General features: G+C 47.2%; 1 protein-coding gene across 1 annotated transcript in view; it reads right to left on the minus strand.

Annotated features, from left to right (window-relative positions):
* The window catches only part of rnd2 (Rho family GTPase 2), a 56742-nt gene that overhangs the window by 1978 nt on the left and 36927 nt on the right, over nucleotides 1–17837 (minus strand). Inside the window, exons 3-4 of the mRNA XM_056287613.1 lie at nucleotides 13082–13191; nucleotides 10055–10189 (exon numbers count right to left, since the gene is read on the minus strand). Coding sequence (XP_056143588.1) covers nucleotides 10055–10189; nucleotides 13082–13191 — 245 coding nt within the window. The remainder of the gene's footprint in view (nucleotides 1–10054; nucleotides 10190–13081; nucleotides 13192–17837) is intronic.

A 17837-nucleotide genomic window follows, 5' to 3' on the forward strand; every position in this document is an offset into this window, starting at 1 on the left:
TAGAGAGGAGGAAGGGTAGGCATGTGGAGGTAAGAGTTGGAACTTTGAATGTTGGCACTATGACTGGTAAAGGGAGAGAGCTGGCTGACATGATGGAAAGAAGAAAGGTATGCATACTGTGTGTGCAAGAGACTAGGTGGAAGGGGAGTAAGGCCAGGAGTATCGGAGGTGGGTTCAAACTCTTCTACCATGGTGTGAATGGGAGGAGTAATGGGGTAGGGGAAATTCTGAAGGAAGAGTATGTCAAGAGCATGCTGGAGGTGAAGAGAGTGTCAGACAGAGTGATGAGTATGAAGCTGGAAATTGAAGGTTTATTGCTGAATGTTATCAGCGCATATGCCCCGCAAGTTGGGTGTGAGATGGATGAAAAAGAAGAATTCTGGAGTGAGTTGGACGACATGGTGGAGAGGGTACCCAAGGAGGAGAGAGTGGTGATTGGAGCGGACTTCAATGGACATGTTGGTGAAGGGAACAGAGGTGATGAGGAGGTGATGGGAAGGTATGGAGTCAAGAAGAGAAATGTGGAAGGACAGATGGTGGTCGATTTTGCGAAAAGGATGGAAATGGCTGTGGTGAATACATATTTCAAGAAGAGGGAGGAACACAGGGTGACATACAAGAATGGAGGAAAGTGCACACAGGTGGACTATATCTTATGTTGAAGGCGCCATCTAAAAGGGATTGGAGACTGCAAGGTGGTGACAGGGGAGAACGTAGCTAGGCAGCATCGGATGGTGGTCTGTAGGATGACTTTGGAGACCAAGAAGAGGAAGCGAGTGAAGACACAGCCGAAGATCAAATGGTGGAAGTTGAAGAAGGAAGACTGTTGTGTGGAGTTCAGGCAGGAGTTAAGACAGGCACTGGGTGGTAGTTAAGAGTTGCCAGATGGCTGGACAACCACTGCAGAAATAGTGAGGGAGACAGCTAGGAAGGTACTTGGTGTGTCATCAGGACAGAGGAAGGAAGACAAGGAGACTTGGTGGTGGAATGAGGAAGTACAGCAAATTATACAGAGGAAAAGGTTGGCAAAGAAGAAGTGGGATAGTAAGAGAGATGAAGAAAGTAGACAGGAGTACAAGGAGATGCAGCGTAAAGCAAAGAGAGAGGTGGCAAAGGAAAAGGCGTATGGTGAGTTGTATGACAGATTAGACACTAAGGAAGGAGAAAAGGACTTGTACCGATTGGCTAGACAGAGGGACCAAGCTGCAAAGGATGTGCAGCAAGTTAGGGCGATCAAGGATAGAGATGGAAATGTGCTGACAAGCGAGGAGAGTGTGCTAAGAAGGTGGAAGGAATACTTTGAGGGGCTGATGAATGAAGAAAATGAGAGAGAGATAAGGTTGGATGATGTAGGGATAGTGAATCAGGAAGTTCAGCAGATTAGCAAGGAGGAAGTGAGGGCAGCTATGAAGAGGATGAAGAGTGGAAAGGCAGTTGGTCCTGATGACATACCTGTGGAGGCATGGAGATGTTTAGGAGAGATGGCAGTGGAGTTTTTAACTAGATTGTTTAACACAATCCTGGAAAGTGAGAGGATGCCTGAGGAGTGGAGAAGAAGCATACTGGTACCGATTTTCAAGAACAAGGGCGATGTGCAGAACTGTAACAACTACAGTGGTATAAAGTTGACCAGCCACAGCATGAAGATTTGGGAAAGAGTAATAGAAGCTAGGTTAAGAGGAGAGGTGATGATCAGCGAGCAGCAGTATGGGTTCATGCCACGAAAGAGCACCACAGATGCGATGTTTGCTTTGAGAATGTTGATTGAGAAGTATAGAGAAGGCCAGAAAGAGTTGCATTGTGTCTTTGTAGATTTAGAGAAAGCTTATGACAGAGTGCCGAGAGAGGAGGTGTGGTACTGTATGAGGAAGTCAGGAGTTGCAGAGAAGTATGTAGGAGTGGTGCAGGATACGTATGAGGGAAGTGTGACAATGGTGAGGTGTGCGGTTGGAATGACAGATGGGTTCAAGGTGGAGGTGGGATTACATCAAGGATCGGCTCTGAGCCCTTTCTTGTTTGCAATGGTGATGGACAGGTTGACGGACAAGATCAGGCAGGAGTCTCCATGGACGATGATGTTCGCGGATGACATTGTGATCTGTAGCGAGAGTAGGGTGCAGGTTGAGGAGAGCCTGGAGAGGTGGAGGTATGCACTGGAGAGAAGAGGAATGAAAGTCAGTAGGAGCAAGACGGAATACCAATGCGTGAATGAGAGAGAGGACAGTGGAATGGTCAGGATGCAAGGAGTGGAGGTGACCAGGGGCGTAACCAGGGGTGGGCCTGGCCTGTCACAGGACCACCCATTTCAAGCACGTAGGCCGGCCCCTTTTACGTACGTAGAACTGCAAAATCTGAGCGCGCATACCATCACGCTCTGTATTTCTCACTGCTGCTAACTAGCCAATAGCCAACAGTTAGCCATAACTTATGGAATGGCGAAACAAAGTTCAATCTTCCGCTTTTTTAAAAAGCCACGGATGGAGGAGGAGGAAAGCATACCTGCTCCAGCACCGACTGAGCCGCCCAATGAGAGTGAGATACCGCCGGAGAGAACGACAGAGGAGGCTACAGCTTCTCCGTTGCAGGCAGCTTCCCCTCCCCCCTCTGACGACGGTGAGACGATTCCCTTGACCATGCCACCGCCAGATTTGTCTGCTGTGGATGAGCCACCCTCGCAGCCTAAATTAGTGTTCCCCGCAACACATTACTGCTGTAATGTGTTCGAATTTGCGTCTTGTTTGAAGAATTATTGCTGGAAAATTTTGGTTCACCCATTTTCACTCAGGCCCACCTAAAAAAATACTCCTGGTTACGCCACTGGAGGTGACAAAGGCATTTGAGTTTAAATACTTGGGGTCAACTGTCCAAAGTAACGGGGAGTGCAGTAGAGAGGTGAAAAAGAGAGTGCAGGCAGGTTGGAGTGGGTGGAGAAGTGTGTCGGGAGTGATTTGCGACAGAAGGGTACCAGCAAGAGTTAAAGGGAAAGTTTACAAGATGGTTGTGAGACCAGCTATGGTATATGGTTTGGAGACAGTGGCACTGACGAAAAGACAGGAGGCGGAGCTGGAGGTGGCAGAGTTGAAGATGCTAAGATTTTCACTGGGAGTAACGAAGAAGGACAGGATTAGGAGCGATTATGTTAGAGGGACCGCTCAGGTTGGACGGTTTGGAGACAAAGCAAGAGAGGCAAGATGGAGATGGCTTGGACATGTGTGGAGGAGAGATGCTGAGTATATTGGGAGAAGGATGCTAAATATGGAGCTGCCAGGGAAGAGGAGAAGAGGAAGGCCAAAGAGGAGGTTTATGGATGTGGTGAGGGAAGACATGCAGGTGGCTGGTGTGACAGAGGAAGACGCAGAAGACAGGAAGAAATGGAAACGGATGATCCGCTGTGGCGACCCCTAACGGGAGCAGCCGAAAGTAGTAGTAGTAGGTGTCAGAAGTGGGATGGTGAGGTCATCGGGAGCGCGTGCGCCCAGAGGTGTGAGGGGCGCGCTCCCCGAAGGAGGGGGGGTAGTGTAACGTGCATGGATAAGTAGTCACGTTGGTCCTTGACTAATGGGTCGGACCCTGTAATCGACTGGTTAACGTTGTCGCTTGCGGAGTGGGAAATACGGGTTCGCGTCCCGGCTGTGGTAACGGTTCCCGGGCTGCCCCCCTAATTCGCTACACTATTTATCAGAAATACTACAATTTTTAAAGTGATTATATCTATATAGCGCATTCAGGAGACAACCGGGAAGAGAACCCGGGTCTTCCGCCCTACGGGCGAATGCGCTAACCAGTTTGTTAAAGGGTCCGACCCGCTAGCCAAGGGCTAGTGAGTCTATTCATCCGTGGTCGTTACACTACCCGCCTCTTTCGGGAAGCGCGTCCCTGCGCTTCAGCTTACTGTAGTGTTGGATAGTGCACAATCACGAGGAGGCAGGTCGGACTAGAACGGACGTTTACTTACCTCAAGGATCGTATAGGCAGCCATCATTACATTCTCTTCTTCACGACAAAAGAGGACACAGCACATTAACATAGCACCACGTAGTGGTGCAAGAGGGTAACATGAATGCCAATATTAACAGAACACAACACATACCAGCTCCCTCACGCCTCTGGGCGCACGCGCTTCCGATGGCCTCATGGTCTCACCATCCCACTTCTGACACCAATGTAGCGAATTCGGGGGGCAGCTGGGACGCGAACCCGGCTGCGGCGGTTCCTGGCTGGCCCCCGAATTCGCTACACCTAATTTATTCAATAGTTCATTTTCAAGACCGCAAACCCCAGCTTTCCATTTGAAATGAATGTGATCGGGAATGTGCAGAAAGTGTCCATGCACAGGTCAGAATTCCAACGGTTGCAGATTTTGGTGCAACATTGACAATATAATCCAGCGATAGTGTATGTATTTTGGAGACAATATACTGATCAACAACAGACTCATCAACAATGTCATCTGACACAGTAATATTGAGCGACATATCAAACATTCAATATGTAGCCGGGTGGTAAATCTGTTAAATATGTTAAATGATTTTCCACTTAAATTTAGTATAGTTTAACTGTTAATATATGTAATTGTTACACTGTCAAGCCATTTAAAATGTCATTTGATGTAGTTAAATTGTGAAGCAGATTGTGAGTGTATTTTTATAGTTTTGGTTGTCATTGCATGTTTTGACCAGTAAGTGGCAGTGTTGCGGACTTTTATTGTAACTCCGTGCAAGTTATCCAAGTGCATCTTGGGTATTCTTTCTTTTTTTCTTGTGTGGAGCACCTGAAGATTGCGGTGTGACGGTGCTCTGACTCCGCAGTAAGTAAGGGTAAATATCTTGTGAAATATACCTGTAACATTATTCCAAACAATATTGTATGTCGGTAATTTGACAAGATGGTTTGATTTAGACGCTACTGGAGTTAATGTTCGGTGATTTTGGGCGCGAGCCGTCGACCACTGTTCGCCATTGCAGGCATGACAAGGTAATGTTGGCGTGAATAAAGCCACACCATGCCATTGTATTTGGGATGTAAAGGTTTTATATGCATTTTAATTCTGTTTAAAGGTAACTGACAGAGTGAGAAGTTGCGCGATCTTCAGGAAGTTCCACATGTCTTTGTTAAACCCTGTTTAACATACATAGTCCACTGCCGTATTTTGCACCGTATGTTGTATGTCGTATTTATTTTCCTTTTAAAAACTTTTCTGTTAAACTTGCCACATCTGTGAACATTTATGAGCTGTTTGCTCGAAAGACACAGGAATTTATGCACTCAGTAAAACGATCTGCATTCGAAGGTTCAAACAATAAAATTAAAGCTACAAGAACCCCGGAAGTAATTGTGTCCTGTGTGGTATCTAATTCCACGGGCTACAAATAGAACTTAATTAAACACGCTGTCTACTTTAGTGTCTATCTCTTTCTCTTCAATGTTCGACACCTCATCTTCTTCTCTTCATTTCGTGGCTGACTTGATGCATTTCCTGTCTGGGCTTCATTACATTTGAATAACAGGCGACTGGCAGCTCCAATGACAAATAGCATACGGAGTAGTGAAAACAAAACCGTACATATTTAAATGGCTGTTGCTCCAAAAACGCCAGTGGGGAAAGGTATCTTGACAAGACAGATTGGGTTTTTTTGGGGTGGTTTTTTTTTTTCCATTCCCCCCCCCCCCCAATTGTACCCGGCCAATTACCCCACTCTTCCATCCCGGTCACTGCTCCATCCCCTCTGCCGATCCAGGGAGGGCTGCAGACTGCCACATGCCTCCTCTGATATATGTGGAGTCGCCACATATATCACCTGACAGTGAGGAGTTTCACCAGGAGGACGTAGCGTGTGGGAGGATCACGCTATACCCCCCCCCCGGAACAGGCTCCCCGACCGACCAGAGGAGGCGCTAATGTAGCGACTAGGACACATACCCACATCTGCCTTCCCACCCGCAGACACGGCCATTTGTGTCAGTAGGAATGCCCGACCAAACCGGAGGTAACACGCGGATTCGAACCAGCGATCCCGTGTTGGTTGGCAACGGAATAGACCATTACGCTACCCGGACGCAACAAGACAGTTAAGTAAAAAAAACAAAAAACAAAAACAAATATAAATAAATAGCCGTCATCAGACTTAACAATACTTTCATCATTTTTTTTTAAATGGCACTTTTCTCATCTACCAACAACTCGAAGCGCTCTACAGCGTATGCCTCACATTCACACACTGATGGTGGAGGCTGCCATCCAAGGCGCCAACCTGCTCATCAGGAGCAGTGGGGGCTCACTATCTTGCTCAAGGACACTTTGATATGCTTTCTGCAGGAGCCGCGGATCAAACCAGCGACCTTGTGATTACTAGACGACATGCTCTACCCCCTGAGCCATGCCAGCCCTTCTTGTACACCGTGTTGTTAGCGGTTGTGTCCTGTGTGTAAGTCTTCTGCTCCTTGGTCTTCACCTCAGCTGGAGTCCCTGACCTCAGCTGGACCATGTCCACCCGCTGCCACCGATTCCACTGTGATGCTGTCGTGTTGATGTTGGTGTCCTGTCCCCGGGCTTTTAGCGCTCATATCACACAAAGCACTGTGCCTCCATGTGAAGGTGGCAGGGCGAGCGCTTTGTAAGGAACACGAGATTGGAAGATGCTGTATGTCCCTCGCCACATTCCTTCCAGCAAGCACAGACAAAAATGACTGCAGCAAGAAGACCGAGGACTGTGAAGAGGAAGGCAGCGGCCCAGAGACAGAGATGTTAATCTTTACATGACTGGAGACAAATGAAGCACCTCCATCTGAGACATGAATAATGCAGATCCTCTGTCTCAATCAGTCTGGTGCTGACTGAATCTACGGCGCTGGAGTGGGAAACAGAGGGGCTCAGAAACCAGCGGGGATACTGTCTACATACAGTAAACCCATTTAGAGAGCAGGAAAAAAACAAAACAAAAAACAAAACTGAGATGACTGCAGGGTAATGTCACAATACCCAGCTCATCAGGGTTGAAAATTGTTTGCCTAACATCAAATCAGAGAACCAAAATTCATTTTAACACCCCCCGCCCCCCACCTTCTCTCATCTCATCAATATGGTTTCCGTCTGTTTGACTCCAAGCCCATATCCACACAGGATCAATGCAGAATAACGCAGCGACAGATGAGACAGGATGCATTTCCCATGACGTGGAGCTTTTCATACCCATCGGCCCCCTTTGATTTTATCAGGGCCGTGCACCAAGCCGCGAATACATATGAGAGCCAAAGTCTTTGTTAAGTGGGATGCAAGATTTCAACATTTCCTACTTGTCCATACTAACAAGTCATTTAGACTCCATCCATCCATTATCCATCCATCCCATCCATTATCAAAAACGCTTATTCTGCTCTCAGGGTCGCAGGGATGCTGGAGCCTATCCCAGCAGTCATTCGGCGGCAGGCAGGGAGACACGAGACACCCTGGACAGGCCAACAGGCCATCACAGGACCAACACACACACACACACACACACACACACACACACTCTGTAACGAAGTTGGATGACTAGACTCGTAGCCTTGGCTAATGGGTCAGACCCTTTAGTCGACTGGTTGATGTAGTCGCCCGTGGTGCGGGAGATCCAGGTCTGTGCACCAGCTGCGGTGGTTCCAGGCAGTGCCCCCGAATTCACTACATTGGTGTAAGAAGTGGGATGGTGAGACCGTGAGGCCATCGGAAGCACGTGCGGCCAGAAGCGTGAGGGAACTGATAGGCTGAAGCATGGGGACGCGCTTCCCGAAGGAAGGTAGTGTAACGAACACAGATGACTAGACTCGCTAGCCCTTGGCTAACGAGTCGGACACTTTAGTCGAATTGTTAACGTAGTCGCCCGTGGTGTGGGAGACCCGGGATCGCGTCCCAGCTGCGACAGTTCCAGGGCTGCCCTCCAAATGCGCCACGACACACACATATACACATTCACACCTAGGGACAATTTAGTACGGCCGATTTGCCTGACCGACATGTCTTTGGACTGTGGGAGGAGACCGGAGCACCCAGAGGAAACCCACACAGACACGAAGAGAACATGCAAACTCCGCACAGAGGACGACCTGAGACGATCCCCAAGGTTGGACAAGCCAGAATTAAAAACCCAGGGCCATTTAGACTGATAGTCTTAAACTCCTGTGTTTAATACTCCACCGATGAGGCAAGACCACTGCACTGGTTTGTAATGCGGTTTCCATCAAAGTGGAATAAAGGCAAATCACAACACTGGTATGAAACACACGTCTCTGCATTCAAGACAATTCTTCAAACAAACTGAGATACACTCAAAGCTGTCAGTAATAACTCATCCAACCTCTCACTACTAGATTAAAAAACTTGTTTTTTTGGTTGTTTTTTTTTGCAGAATGACATGGAGATGTGGCGATGTAGCAGTTAGAGAGGTAAAATGTCGTGATAAATGGAAAAGCTCTATCAGATGTCAGGCAGGTTAATGTGTAAAATGGGTGGAGCACCCGGGTGGCATGGCGGTCTATTCCGTTGCCTACCAACACGGGGATCGCCCGTTCGATCCCTGTGTTACCTCCGGCTTGGTCCGGCGTCCCTACAGACACAATTGGCCGTGTCTGCAGGTGGGTAGCCGGATGTGGGTGTGTGTCCTGGTCGCTGCTCTAGCTCCTTCTCTGGTCAGCTAAGGCGCCTGTTCAGGGGTGAGGGGGAACTGGGGGGAATAGCATGATCCTTCCACATGCTACGTCCCCTTGGTGAAACTCCTCACTGCCAGGTGAAAAGAAGCGGCTGGCAACTCCACATGTATCGGAGGAGGCATGTGGTAGTCTGCAGCCCTCCCTACATAAGCAGAGGGGATGGAGCAGCAACCACGATGGCTCGGAAGAGTGGGGTAATTGGCCAAGTAAATTGGGGAGAAAAGGGGGGGGGGCCCAAAAAAATTATGTGTAAAATGTGTGCAGGACGTTCATGCAGGACCAATTGAACCTGCGACCCCCTCAGGTCAGTCCCAATTCACCTTAACAGCAACAACACAACGGCAGCTACTGAACTGGGATATTCAAATAATTTCTACTGTGTTCCAAAATCTGCAGTGTGACACGTTCTCCTCGCCATGTCTGACACACAGCCGCTTGCCTCACACCAAAACACACCACACATGGTGTGTTAATGTAATACAGCTTGCCACCAATGGCCCACGCTATTCAGCATCAGCCCTGTACTTTGCTTCCCTATCCTTTGTTTATGCATTTTATCTAAATGAATTTTCTTTTTACAGATACCGCTTTTTGGACAGAGGACAGCCTCCGTCTCCACACAGCAATGAGGAAAAAGGCCTCTTTGTTCTGGAGGCTTTTGTTGTGTGTGTGTGTGTGTTTGGGGGGGGGCTTCTCCTTTTTTTGTATGTCTAACACGGAAGAGCACAAAATGAACACACAGAAAGCTGATAAAAACTGGTGGGTTTACAGAGCAGTTTATCGGCCCCCGCCCCCTCGGCTCACAGGTCATGGTGGCGTGCGATAAAAGGGCTCACTCATTTATCAATGTCTGGTTTTCTATTCATCCCACGTTTTGAAAATCCCTAAATCTGCATGAATGTTTAATTTCAGGTAGGACAAAAAACAAATAAAAAAACAAAAACGGTCCCTGGACATGAACCCCAGCAGCCGCCGCTGCCTCTTCCATGGCCCTCACGGTTAGGAACCTCGCATCGCTGTCAGCAAATTACGATCAAAACACCAACCCCGGCAGCATGTCCGAGGAGGGTTTGGGGGCGCGTGTTGGGGGCTCGCGCAACTCTTACTTTACAGGAGTTGATTGTGTTGAGCTTGCCTCCTCTCACAAGTCTCTCCTGTGGGACCTCACGAGGGAGGCAATGGCTTTGCTGATCCTAGATGGAAAAATTGCATATTATGGCAGAATTGGTTTTCTAATTTCTGTTTCCTGGGCCCCGCTGTTGTTTCAAACCCTTTCCCCACTGCTCCTTCCATTTCCATCTTCCATCTTCAATCTCTCTCTCTCTCGCTCTCTCTCTCTCCCTCCTGATACCCATCATCCTCTTCCTCTCACCTGCTCGTGTGTGACAGGGATAAGGCGCTGCTTGGAGAGCTCCCTCAGAGTGCCGACGTCCGTCCTCATGTCCAGCTTGCAGCCCACCAGGACGATCTTGGCGTTGGGACAAAACTCCTGTGTCTCCCCCTGCCACTGGGGACATAGGAACATACGGAGGGACATTAACGGTTACCCATCAGCAGTTATGCTAAATACCACAAAGTCCCCCGCCTGCAGCGCTTGTATCGACGAGTCAAATGAGTTACGCAAAGGAGGCTGTCTTTGCCCTCCCTCGACCATGAAAACCCCTGACTGGGTATCCGAAATGTCTCAGCCGATGGAGATTAATGTTCACTTTGCTTCAGCTAGAGCTGCTTTCTAAAAAGACATTAGCTAATCAGCTGACTGGTCAGTGACATTAAAATGGGTTTATGTATGATTAGGATTTTAAGGCTTTACCCAACTACCATGTTGTGTAGTAACACTGTAATTACTAACATGCATTATGTTAAACAACAAGATGATAGGGTATATACATTCTTATTACACAGGTGAAATAATGTAAAATATTACCAATTTATTTGCAGTACTTTAGTTCAGGTTAATGTATCTGATTTAATCTACCCCCCCCCTTATTCTCCCCAATTGTACTTGGCCAATTACCCTACTCTTCCGAGCCATCCCGGTCGCTGCTCCACCCCCTCTGCCGATCCGGGGTGGGGGCTGCAGAATACCACCACATGTCTCCTCCGATACATGTGGAGTCACCAGCCTCTTCTTTTCACCTGACTGAGGAGATTCGCCAGGGGGACGTAGCGTGTGGGAGGATCACGCTATCCCCCCCCCAGTTCCCCCACCCCCGAACAGGCACCCCGACTGACCAAAGGAGGCACTAGTGCAGCGACCAGGACACATACCCACAACCAGCTTCCCACTCACAGACGTGGCCAATTGTGTCTGTAGGGATGCTCGACCAAGCCGGAGGTAATGCGGGGATTTGAACCAGCGATCCCTGTGTTGGTGGGCAACGGAATAGACCACTATGCCACTTAGACACACTGATTTGATCTACTTTTTGTCCATGGCCACAGTCAGCAGTTCTATTTTAGGCCCCCACCTTCAAACATCACCAGCTGAGATTGCATGTCATAGCTGAAACTCAGCTGAACCAACACTCCACGTTTTCGCTATGACACAGACGTGCAGTTGCGAATGCTAGCTGTGGACGGTTCACATATTCCACATGCCATGTGCCCAATGTAGAGTGTGCATCAACCCCCAAGTTAAGAACAACCTTTAACCTTTCAAGCCCACCCCTATTCTCTCCATTTCTGTCCAGTCGCAAGCTGTGATTGTTTAGCCCTCCATTCTGAACCCCCCTAGCTGTCAACTAGTGACCTTGGTGACACCACAGCCCCTGGAGGTCAAGAGTCTAATTTGGGACGGTGATTGTGCAACAGGTTTTCCATGTGCCCCGGGCTTCAGAAATTACCACAGTGACAGCTAGAGGTCAGAGGTCATGGCAACCCCATGCCAGGGGATTCATGGGAAAACCTCAAGCTTGAAGGTGGCCCTCACTTCCCCCTGTTGACAGGGTGCAGTGAGGCTTGCAAAAGTCTTGTGGGTTAAAAAAAAGGTGCCTTAGGTTTGATCTAAAAGGGTTGTGGGACCATTTTAGCAGCCTTCCCTCAGACCACTAAACACCTCAACGGGCCAGCCATGGGAACGTCTTAAGCTCACAAGAGCAGCAGTTCAAAGGAAGTGCCACACATGGCCTCAATATAGGGCACCACAGAGGAGTGCAGGCCTGTTTTACATGACACACATGCACACAAACAAACCCATTAAGCCAGGTGTGTCTCCCAAATGTACAATGGGTATCACATCATGTTTGCCACAAGCGCACACACAAAAATAAATAAATAGACAAAATAATATAAGCACACTCACTGTATGCTGAATAGCTGTAAAAAAAAAAAAGACCACATTCAACCACCCCACCCATACCTAACCACACTCTGGCTGTCACCGTATTTCCCAACTCAAGTATCACTACATTACAATGTTGGGCTACAATGCAAATGTTAATGCCAAGAGTCTGGCCTTCTTATTGTACCTGAAACTGGCACTTTAAATTCTAAATAGATGAGCTCATACAGACAGAAGGAGTACAAGGTCTAGTTCTCTGTGAACAGGCCCTGCAGCTGCTGCTCTTTGGCTTAGCATGGCTAATTTACCATATCTGATATTTGTCTTCGGCATGAGCCCAACCGGGAACCATGGCCTCGCTTCTCATCCTCCCCTCTGACCCTCGACTCCCTAACCAGCCAGGGGTCAAGGCCCATGGATACTTGATGGGATAAAGGCGCTTGTGAGGGTTTAACCACTGTGCCGATTTGCTCTATTATTGAGCTCTGAGGATGAGCTGTATCAGCGTATGAGGCCGGCACAGAAACCTGAGTGAGTTTAAGATGCTGCCGAGGATAAATTGTGTCGGCTTGTCATCAGTTATGGATGCAAATGTTAAAATGCTGATGCAATGCGTCCAGGTAGTGTAGTGGCCTATTCCGTTGCCGACCAACATGGGGATCGCCAATTCGAATCCCTGTGTTACCTCCAGCTTGTTCAGGCATCCCTACAGACACAATTGCCCGTGTCTGCAGGTGGGAAGCCGGATGTGGGTATGTGTCCTGGTCATTGCACTAGTGCCTCCTCTGGTCAGTCGGGGTGCCTGTTCAGGGGGGAGGGGGAACTGGGAGGGAATAGCGTGATCCACCCACACGCTACGTCCCCCTGGTGAAACTCCTCACTGTCAGGTGAAAAAAAAAAGCGGCGGGCGACTCCACATTTATCGGAGGAGGCATGTGGTAGTCTGCAGCCCTCCCCAGATCAGCAGAGGGGGTGGAGCACTGACCGGGACGGCTCAGAAGAGTGGGGTAATTAGCCAAGTACCATTGGGGAGAAAAAGGGGGAAAAATACCAAAAAAAACATAAATGCTGATGCAGTGCTTTGGAAGTAAATGCACAGAGAAGTTTAGCACTGACCTTCTTCATGACACTATCCAGAGTCTCTGGGCGGCTGATGTCGAAACAGATGAGCACCGCGTCTGAATCGGGATACGCCAGTGGCCGAACATTGTCATAGTAAGAGGAACCTATGAACAAAGAATAAATAAAAAGAGTTTGGCATGCACTAAATTTGCCTTGCTGGGAAAGTAAACTAAAGAAATGGCAGAGAATTATAAAGATTATCCAGTTTGAAATTGAAGATTGCAAAATATCTCGGTTTGGTCAGCAAGAGGACAAACAAATTCACAGGATGTATGCGTCTTCGGCCAATGCGCAAATAGCAAAGCGAAAAATCAGTAGATCATGCGTCTCTATATTCTATGTTGTATTCACGCATTGAATGTTTCACTGAAAAGAAACATGGACGCTGGTAAGATCCACAACATATAGCATGAGGTCATCTTCTCCTCTAACATATTTCTCTGTGTAAAGCTTTGCTTTAACCTAATTCCTCCCCGTGAGATTCTTTACCCTCACCATATGGGTAATTCTGTCAATTGAAAACATCCCTGGATAATGATCTGAGGGTCATTAGGATACAGGCAAGCAATTAAAATGGGGACAAGCGCATGTAGCAGCTTGAATGTGCATGCTTACATGCAATTTCTGCTAACAAGTGATGATCTCAACAGCTGTGTGCAGATGTTGCCCAACCTCATGTCTCGTGGGCTTCCACATGCACACAGCTGCAGCAATTCTTTATCACAGAGCTTAAGAGGACTAGAAAATGGGTTATCAAGAGAAGTGCACACACACACACACACACACACACACACACACACAAATTATAGTGGGCTGAGGATTGGAGGAGTTGTGCTCCCAATCCATAATGATCTCAAACGACAGTGAATGCCAGTGAAAAGGCCAAATTAAAGGTTGAACTCCTAACTTTCTCCCCCACTTCCATCTTGTTGTTTTTCTTTCAAATGGTCCTTTCTGTAGAAAAAAAAAGAAAAAGAATCATTTTCTAAAATATATTCCGATCACATGTACCCACACATCTCTCCTGTTCCTTTGCTTTCATTTCTGCACCTTGATCAAATTTGAAGGCAGAGTGGCGCCGCCGCACATACACAGGCCTCCTGTTACGCTTCCCCTGCTCTCATTAGGAGGCTTGTAAAAATATCTGGGCTCTCTGAGGAAAGGTGGCTATTGGCACCTTCTCGCCTCTCCTTGAGGGCTGATGCGGAGTTGCATAAGAACAACACTCAGAATGTGGCAGACTGACGGCACAAAATCCAACATGAAAAAAGACAACGCACAGATTCTAAAAAACTGCCTTGAGCAGCAAAACATATATGAATCAGATAGATAGATCAGGAATCAGGGACACTTTGTCGTTTCATTTCATGCACAGAAGTACATGAAATGAAATATCGTTTCCCCCAGCCCACAGCAGTGCAACACAAAGACAAAAACACATATCCAAAAACCACAATATCTACAAGAGCACACATACTAACACATACGTATATCCAAACTAAACAAAAAAAAAAATGACTGTCCAAAGGAACGAACGCCAGCCTGGATGACTGTCAGAACTGCCGGTCTGCATGGGCTAGCAGTTAGCTTAGCCTGCCTCACTTCCGCATCCTGTTAGATCACCCACGGTGTTTCCTCTTCAGACGCAGCTCTGGGCAGGGCCGTGGTCCCTGGGCCCACCAGAGGCAGCAGACCAGGCTCCCCCAGCTGATTCAGCGCCAGCTCTCCCAGCCAGACACCCTCGACACACAACCCCACACTCCACAAGACAACACCAAAAACACCACAGTCAACACCAGGTGAGGCCGCCGCCAGAACACCCTCCGTGTTATTGGAACTGCCGGTCTGCATGAGCTAGCAGTTAGCTTAGCCTGCCTCACTTCCGTGCCCTGTCAGACCGCCCCCGGTGTAACCTCCTGTCACAACCCGGCTTGTAGGCTGCGACAAAGATGGGAGACCAGACGGGTTTGCAATTTTGCCCAAGCACATTTATTTACAAAACGACAAAGAGCAACGAAATAACGTGGTAGTCCGCACTCAGCTCATGAGCAGAAAGGACGAGCCTCCGCCCCTGACCAAGATTATGACGAGCCTCCGCTCCTCACCAGGATCCTGCAAGACAAAGAAGAACGCAAAATCACAGGCGCCCCTTGTGGGGCGGAAGGGTTGTCACACACCTCAGTCGCAGCTCCAGGCAGGGCCATGGTCCCTGGGCCCACATGATGCAGCAGACCAAGCTCTCCCAGCCGATCCAGCGCCAGTTCTCCCAGCCATCAAATGAAGACAAAACTTAGATGCAGAAATGGGCAAAGACACTGCATGGTCGATATTGGGTGAGGCCACCGCAAACGTTAATTCGCGCCACCATCTTCCCACACCGGCAGCATCCATCGATCGATCGATAGATAGATAGATAGATAGATAGATAGATAGATAGATAGATAGATAGATAGATAGATAGATAGATAGATAGATAGATAGATAGTCTTCTAGGTGAATGCATGTCAAGTGACCATGATGGTTATAGATGATTCTCTTTACTAACTACTACCATGATCAGATGTGACATAAAGGCCCTCCTGGCCTGTTGGAGAGCTACATGCCTTATCTGGCAGACATAATGGAGTCCACACAATGGCTGCACAGCCTGCTTTAGCATTACTAAGTTCTCTTTGTTAATGATGGTATAAGACTGCCACAATAGCTGCACGTGGCCCACAGTCCTCATCATTCAGCCAGCTGTCCTACCCTGACCCGTCCCAGCCCCCAGCTCACCGACAACAATGCAGTAACAGCCTGTTGCAGCACTGCAGCCGGCATATGAAGGACTGAAGGCCTTGATTTGAGTAAAATAGTCTGTCATTGCAATTGCATTGCATTGCATTGCAATTAAGCTCTGGTAAGAGTCTAATGAAGTCCCTCACAAAAACTACATTACATCGCTTGCGTGTTTACCTTCTCTGACCAGAGCAATATGTTAGTTGTGTTTTTTTTAATTCTTTATTTTTCACAGCAGTATAACAAAATTTACATCAAAACAAAAACAGTTTCATTTTCCTCTGCTATTCAGGGGTGGATTTTTTTTAACTTACAAGAGAAATTAAATTAAAAAAACAAAAAACAAAACGTAAAAAAAAAGGAAACTTGAAGAACTTTATGCAATTTGGGAGAGGTAAAGTGTGTACATAAGACTGTAATACGGGAGAGAGGTGATATGAGGATTCTCAGTTTGTGGTAAGGGAGTGTGAAGGTTCCCAATGCGTGGTAGGGACAAGGAGTGTGAGGGCAAAGACAGGGTGTAATATAATGTAATTTATTCAATATCGCCAGACAATCTGGCCTTAAGGGCTTTACATATTTGACCCACTTTGTCCAGAATTTAACAAACTGATTTTTCTGAAGACGGAAGGAAAAAGTAATCTTTTCCATAACATAAATGTCACTTACTATATCTATCCACTCCTGTATTGTGGGGGGTTTCAGGAAGTAACCAATGCCTTGTGAGTGCTTTTTTACCAGCAGATGTCAAAATACAAAATAAATATTCATCCAGCCACCCTGCCTGGAAAATGGCATTTCATATATTGTGGAAAATTGCAAGGGCAGATCATTGTTACGTATGCTTTTCAATGCTTTGTGAAGCTCTGCCCAGAAAGGTCTTATCACTGGGCACTCCCAGAATATGTGCCAGTGGTTGGCTTCCTGAAGTCCACACTGTCTCCAACATTTGGTGTCCCCCCCCCCCCCCATCAATATGTTCTTTATGTGTTTTCTTTACATTTAGTTTGTATCCTGCATGTCTGCCAAATGTTTCTATAGAAGTTTCATTAATTAAGAAAATGAGTTCGGGGATTTACTTAAATAAATCAAAATATCATCAGCATACAATGCCAGTTTGTGGTCTTCTCCATTTATGCAGATGCCTTTGATACTTTCAGTCTGCCTTATCCACTGTGCAAGAGGCTCAATATAAAGCGCAAAGAGTAACGGTGAGATTGGGCACCCTTGTCTCGAACCACGCTCTAATATAATAGTGTCTGAAAGGTACCCATTTATTTTTATTCGGGCTAATGGTTTATTATTTAACATACGGATGCCCTTTACAAAGTTTTTGTGCAGGTCAAATCTAAGAACGTTGTATACGAACGGCCAACTCACTGAATCAAAAGCCTTCTCAGCATCCAGACTAACTAAGAGGGCTTCCAATTTATTCTGTTGAATATGGTTTAAAACGTGCAACGATCGTCTAATACTATTGTGAGCTTGTCTTTGTGGGATAAACCCAGTCCAGTCTGGTCATTATGTATAAGATGGGAAAGGATCTTTTCCCGTCTTTCGGCAAGGATGGCTGTATATAATTTGTAATCAACATTCAGCACTGAAATCTGTCTGTATGATCCACATTCTAATCTGTCCTTTCCCCCCTTTGGGATAACTGAGATCACTGCCTCGCTCCATGATGGAGGCATTTTAGCATCCGTTAAACATGTATTGCAAGCCCCAAAAAGGTTTGGTATTAACTCGAGTCGAAAAGCCTTACACCACTCTTGACGGAAAGCCATCCGGAGCTGGTGACTTATTTGCTTTGAGCCTGGAGATTGCGCTTTTTAGCTCTGTCTCGGTTACTGCAGCTGTTAATGTTTGATTTTGTTCCTCTGATAGAACAGGTAAATTGAGAAAATCAAGGAACCTTCCAATTTGTTGCTCGCTCTCTAAGCGGGGTTTTGTGTACAAGGACTTGTAGTACTTT

Source organism: Lampris incognitus, chromosome 10 (assembly GCF_029633865.1).
Source record: "Lampris incognitus isolate fLamInc1 chromosome 10, fLamInc1.hap2, whole genome shotgun sequence".
Taxonomy (NCBI): domain Eukaryota; kingdom Metazoa; phylum Chordata; class Actinopteri; order Lampriformes; family Lampridae; genus Lampris; species Lampris incognitus.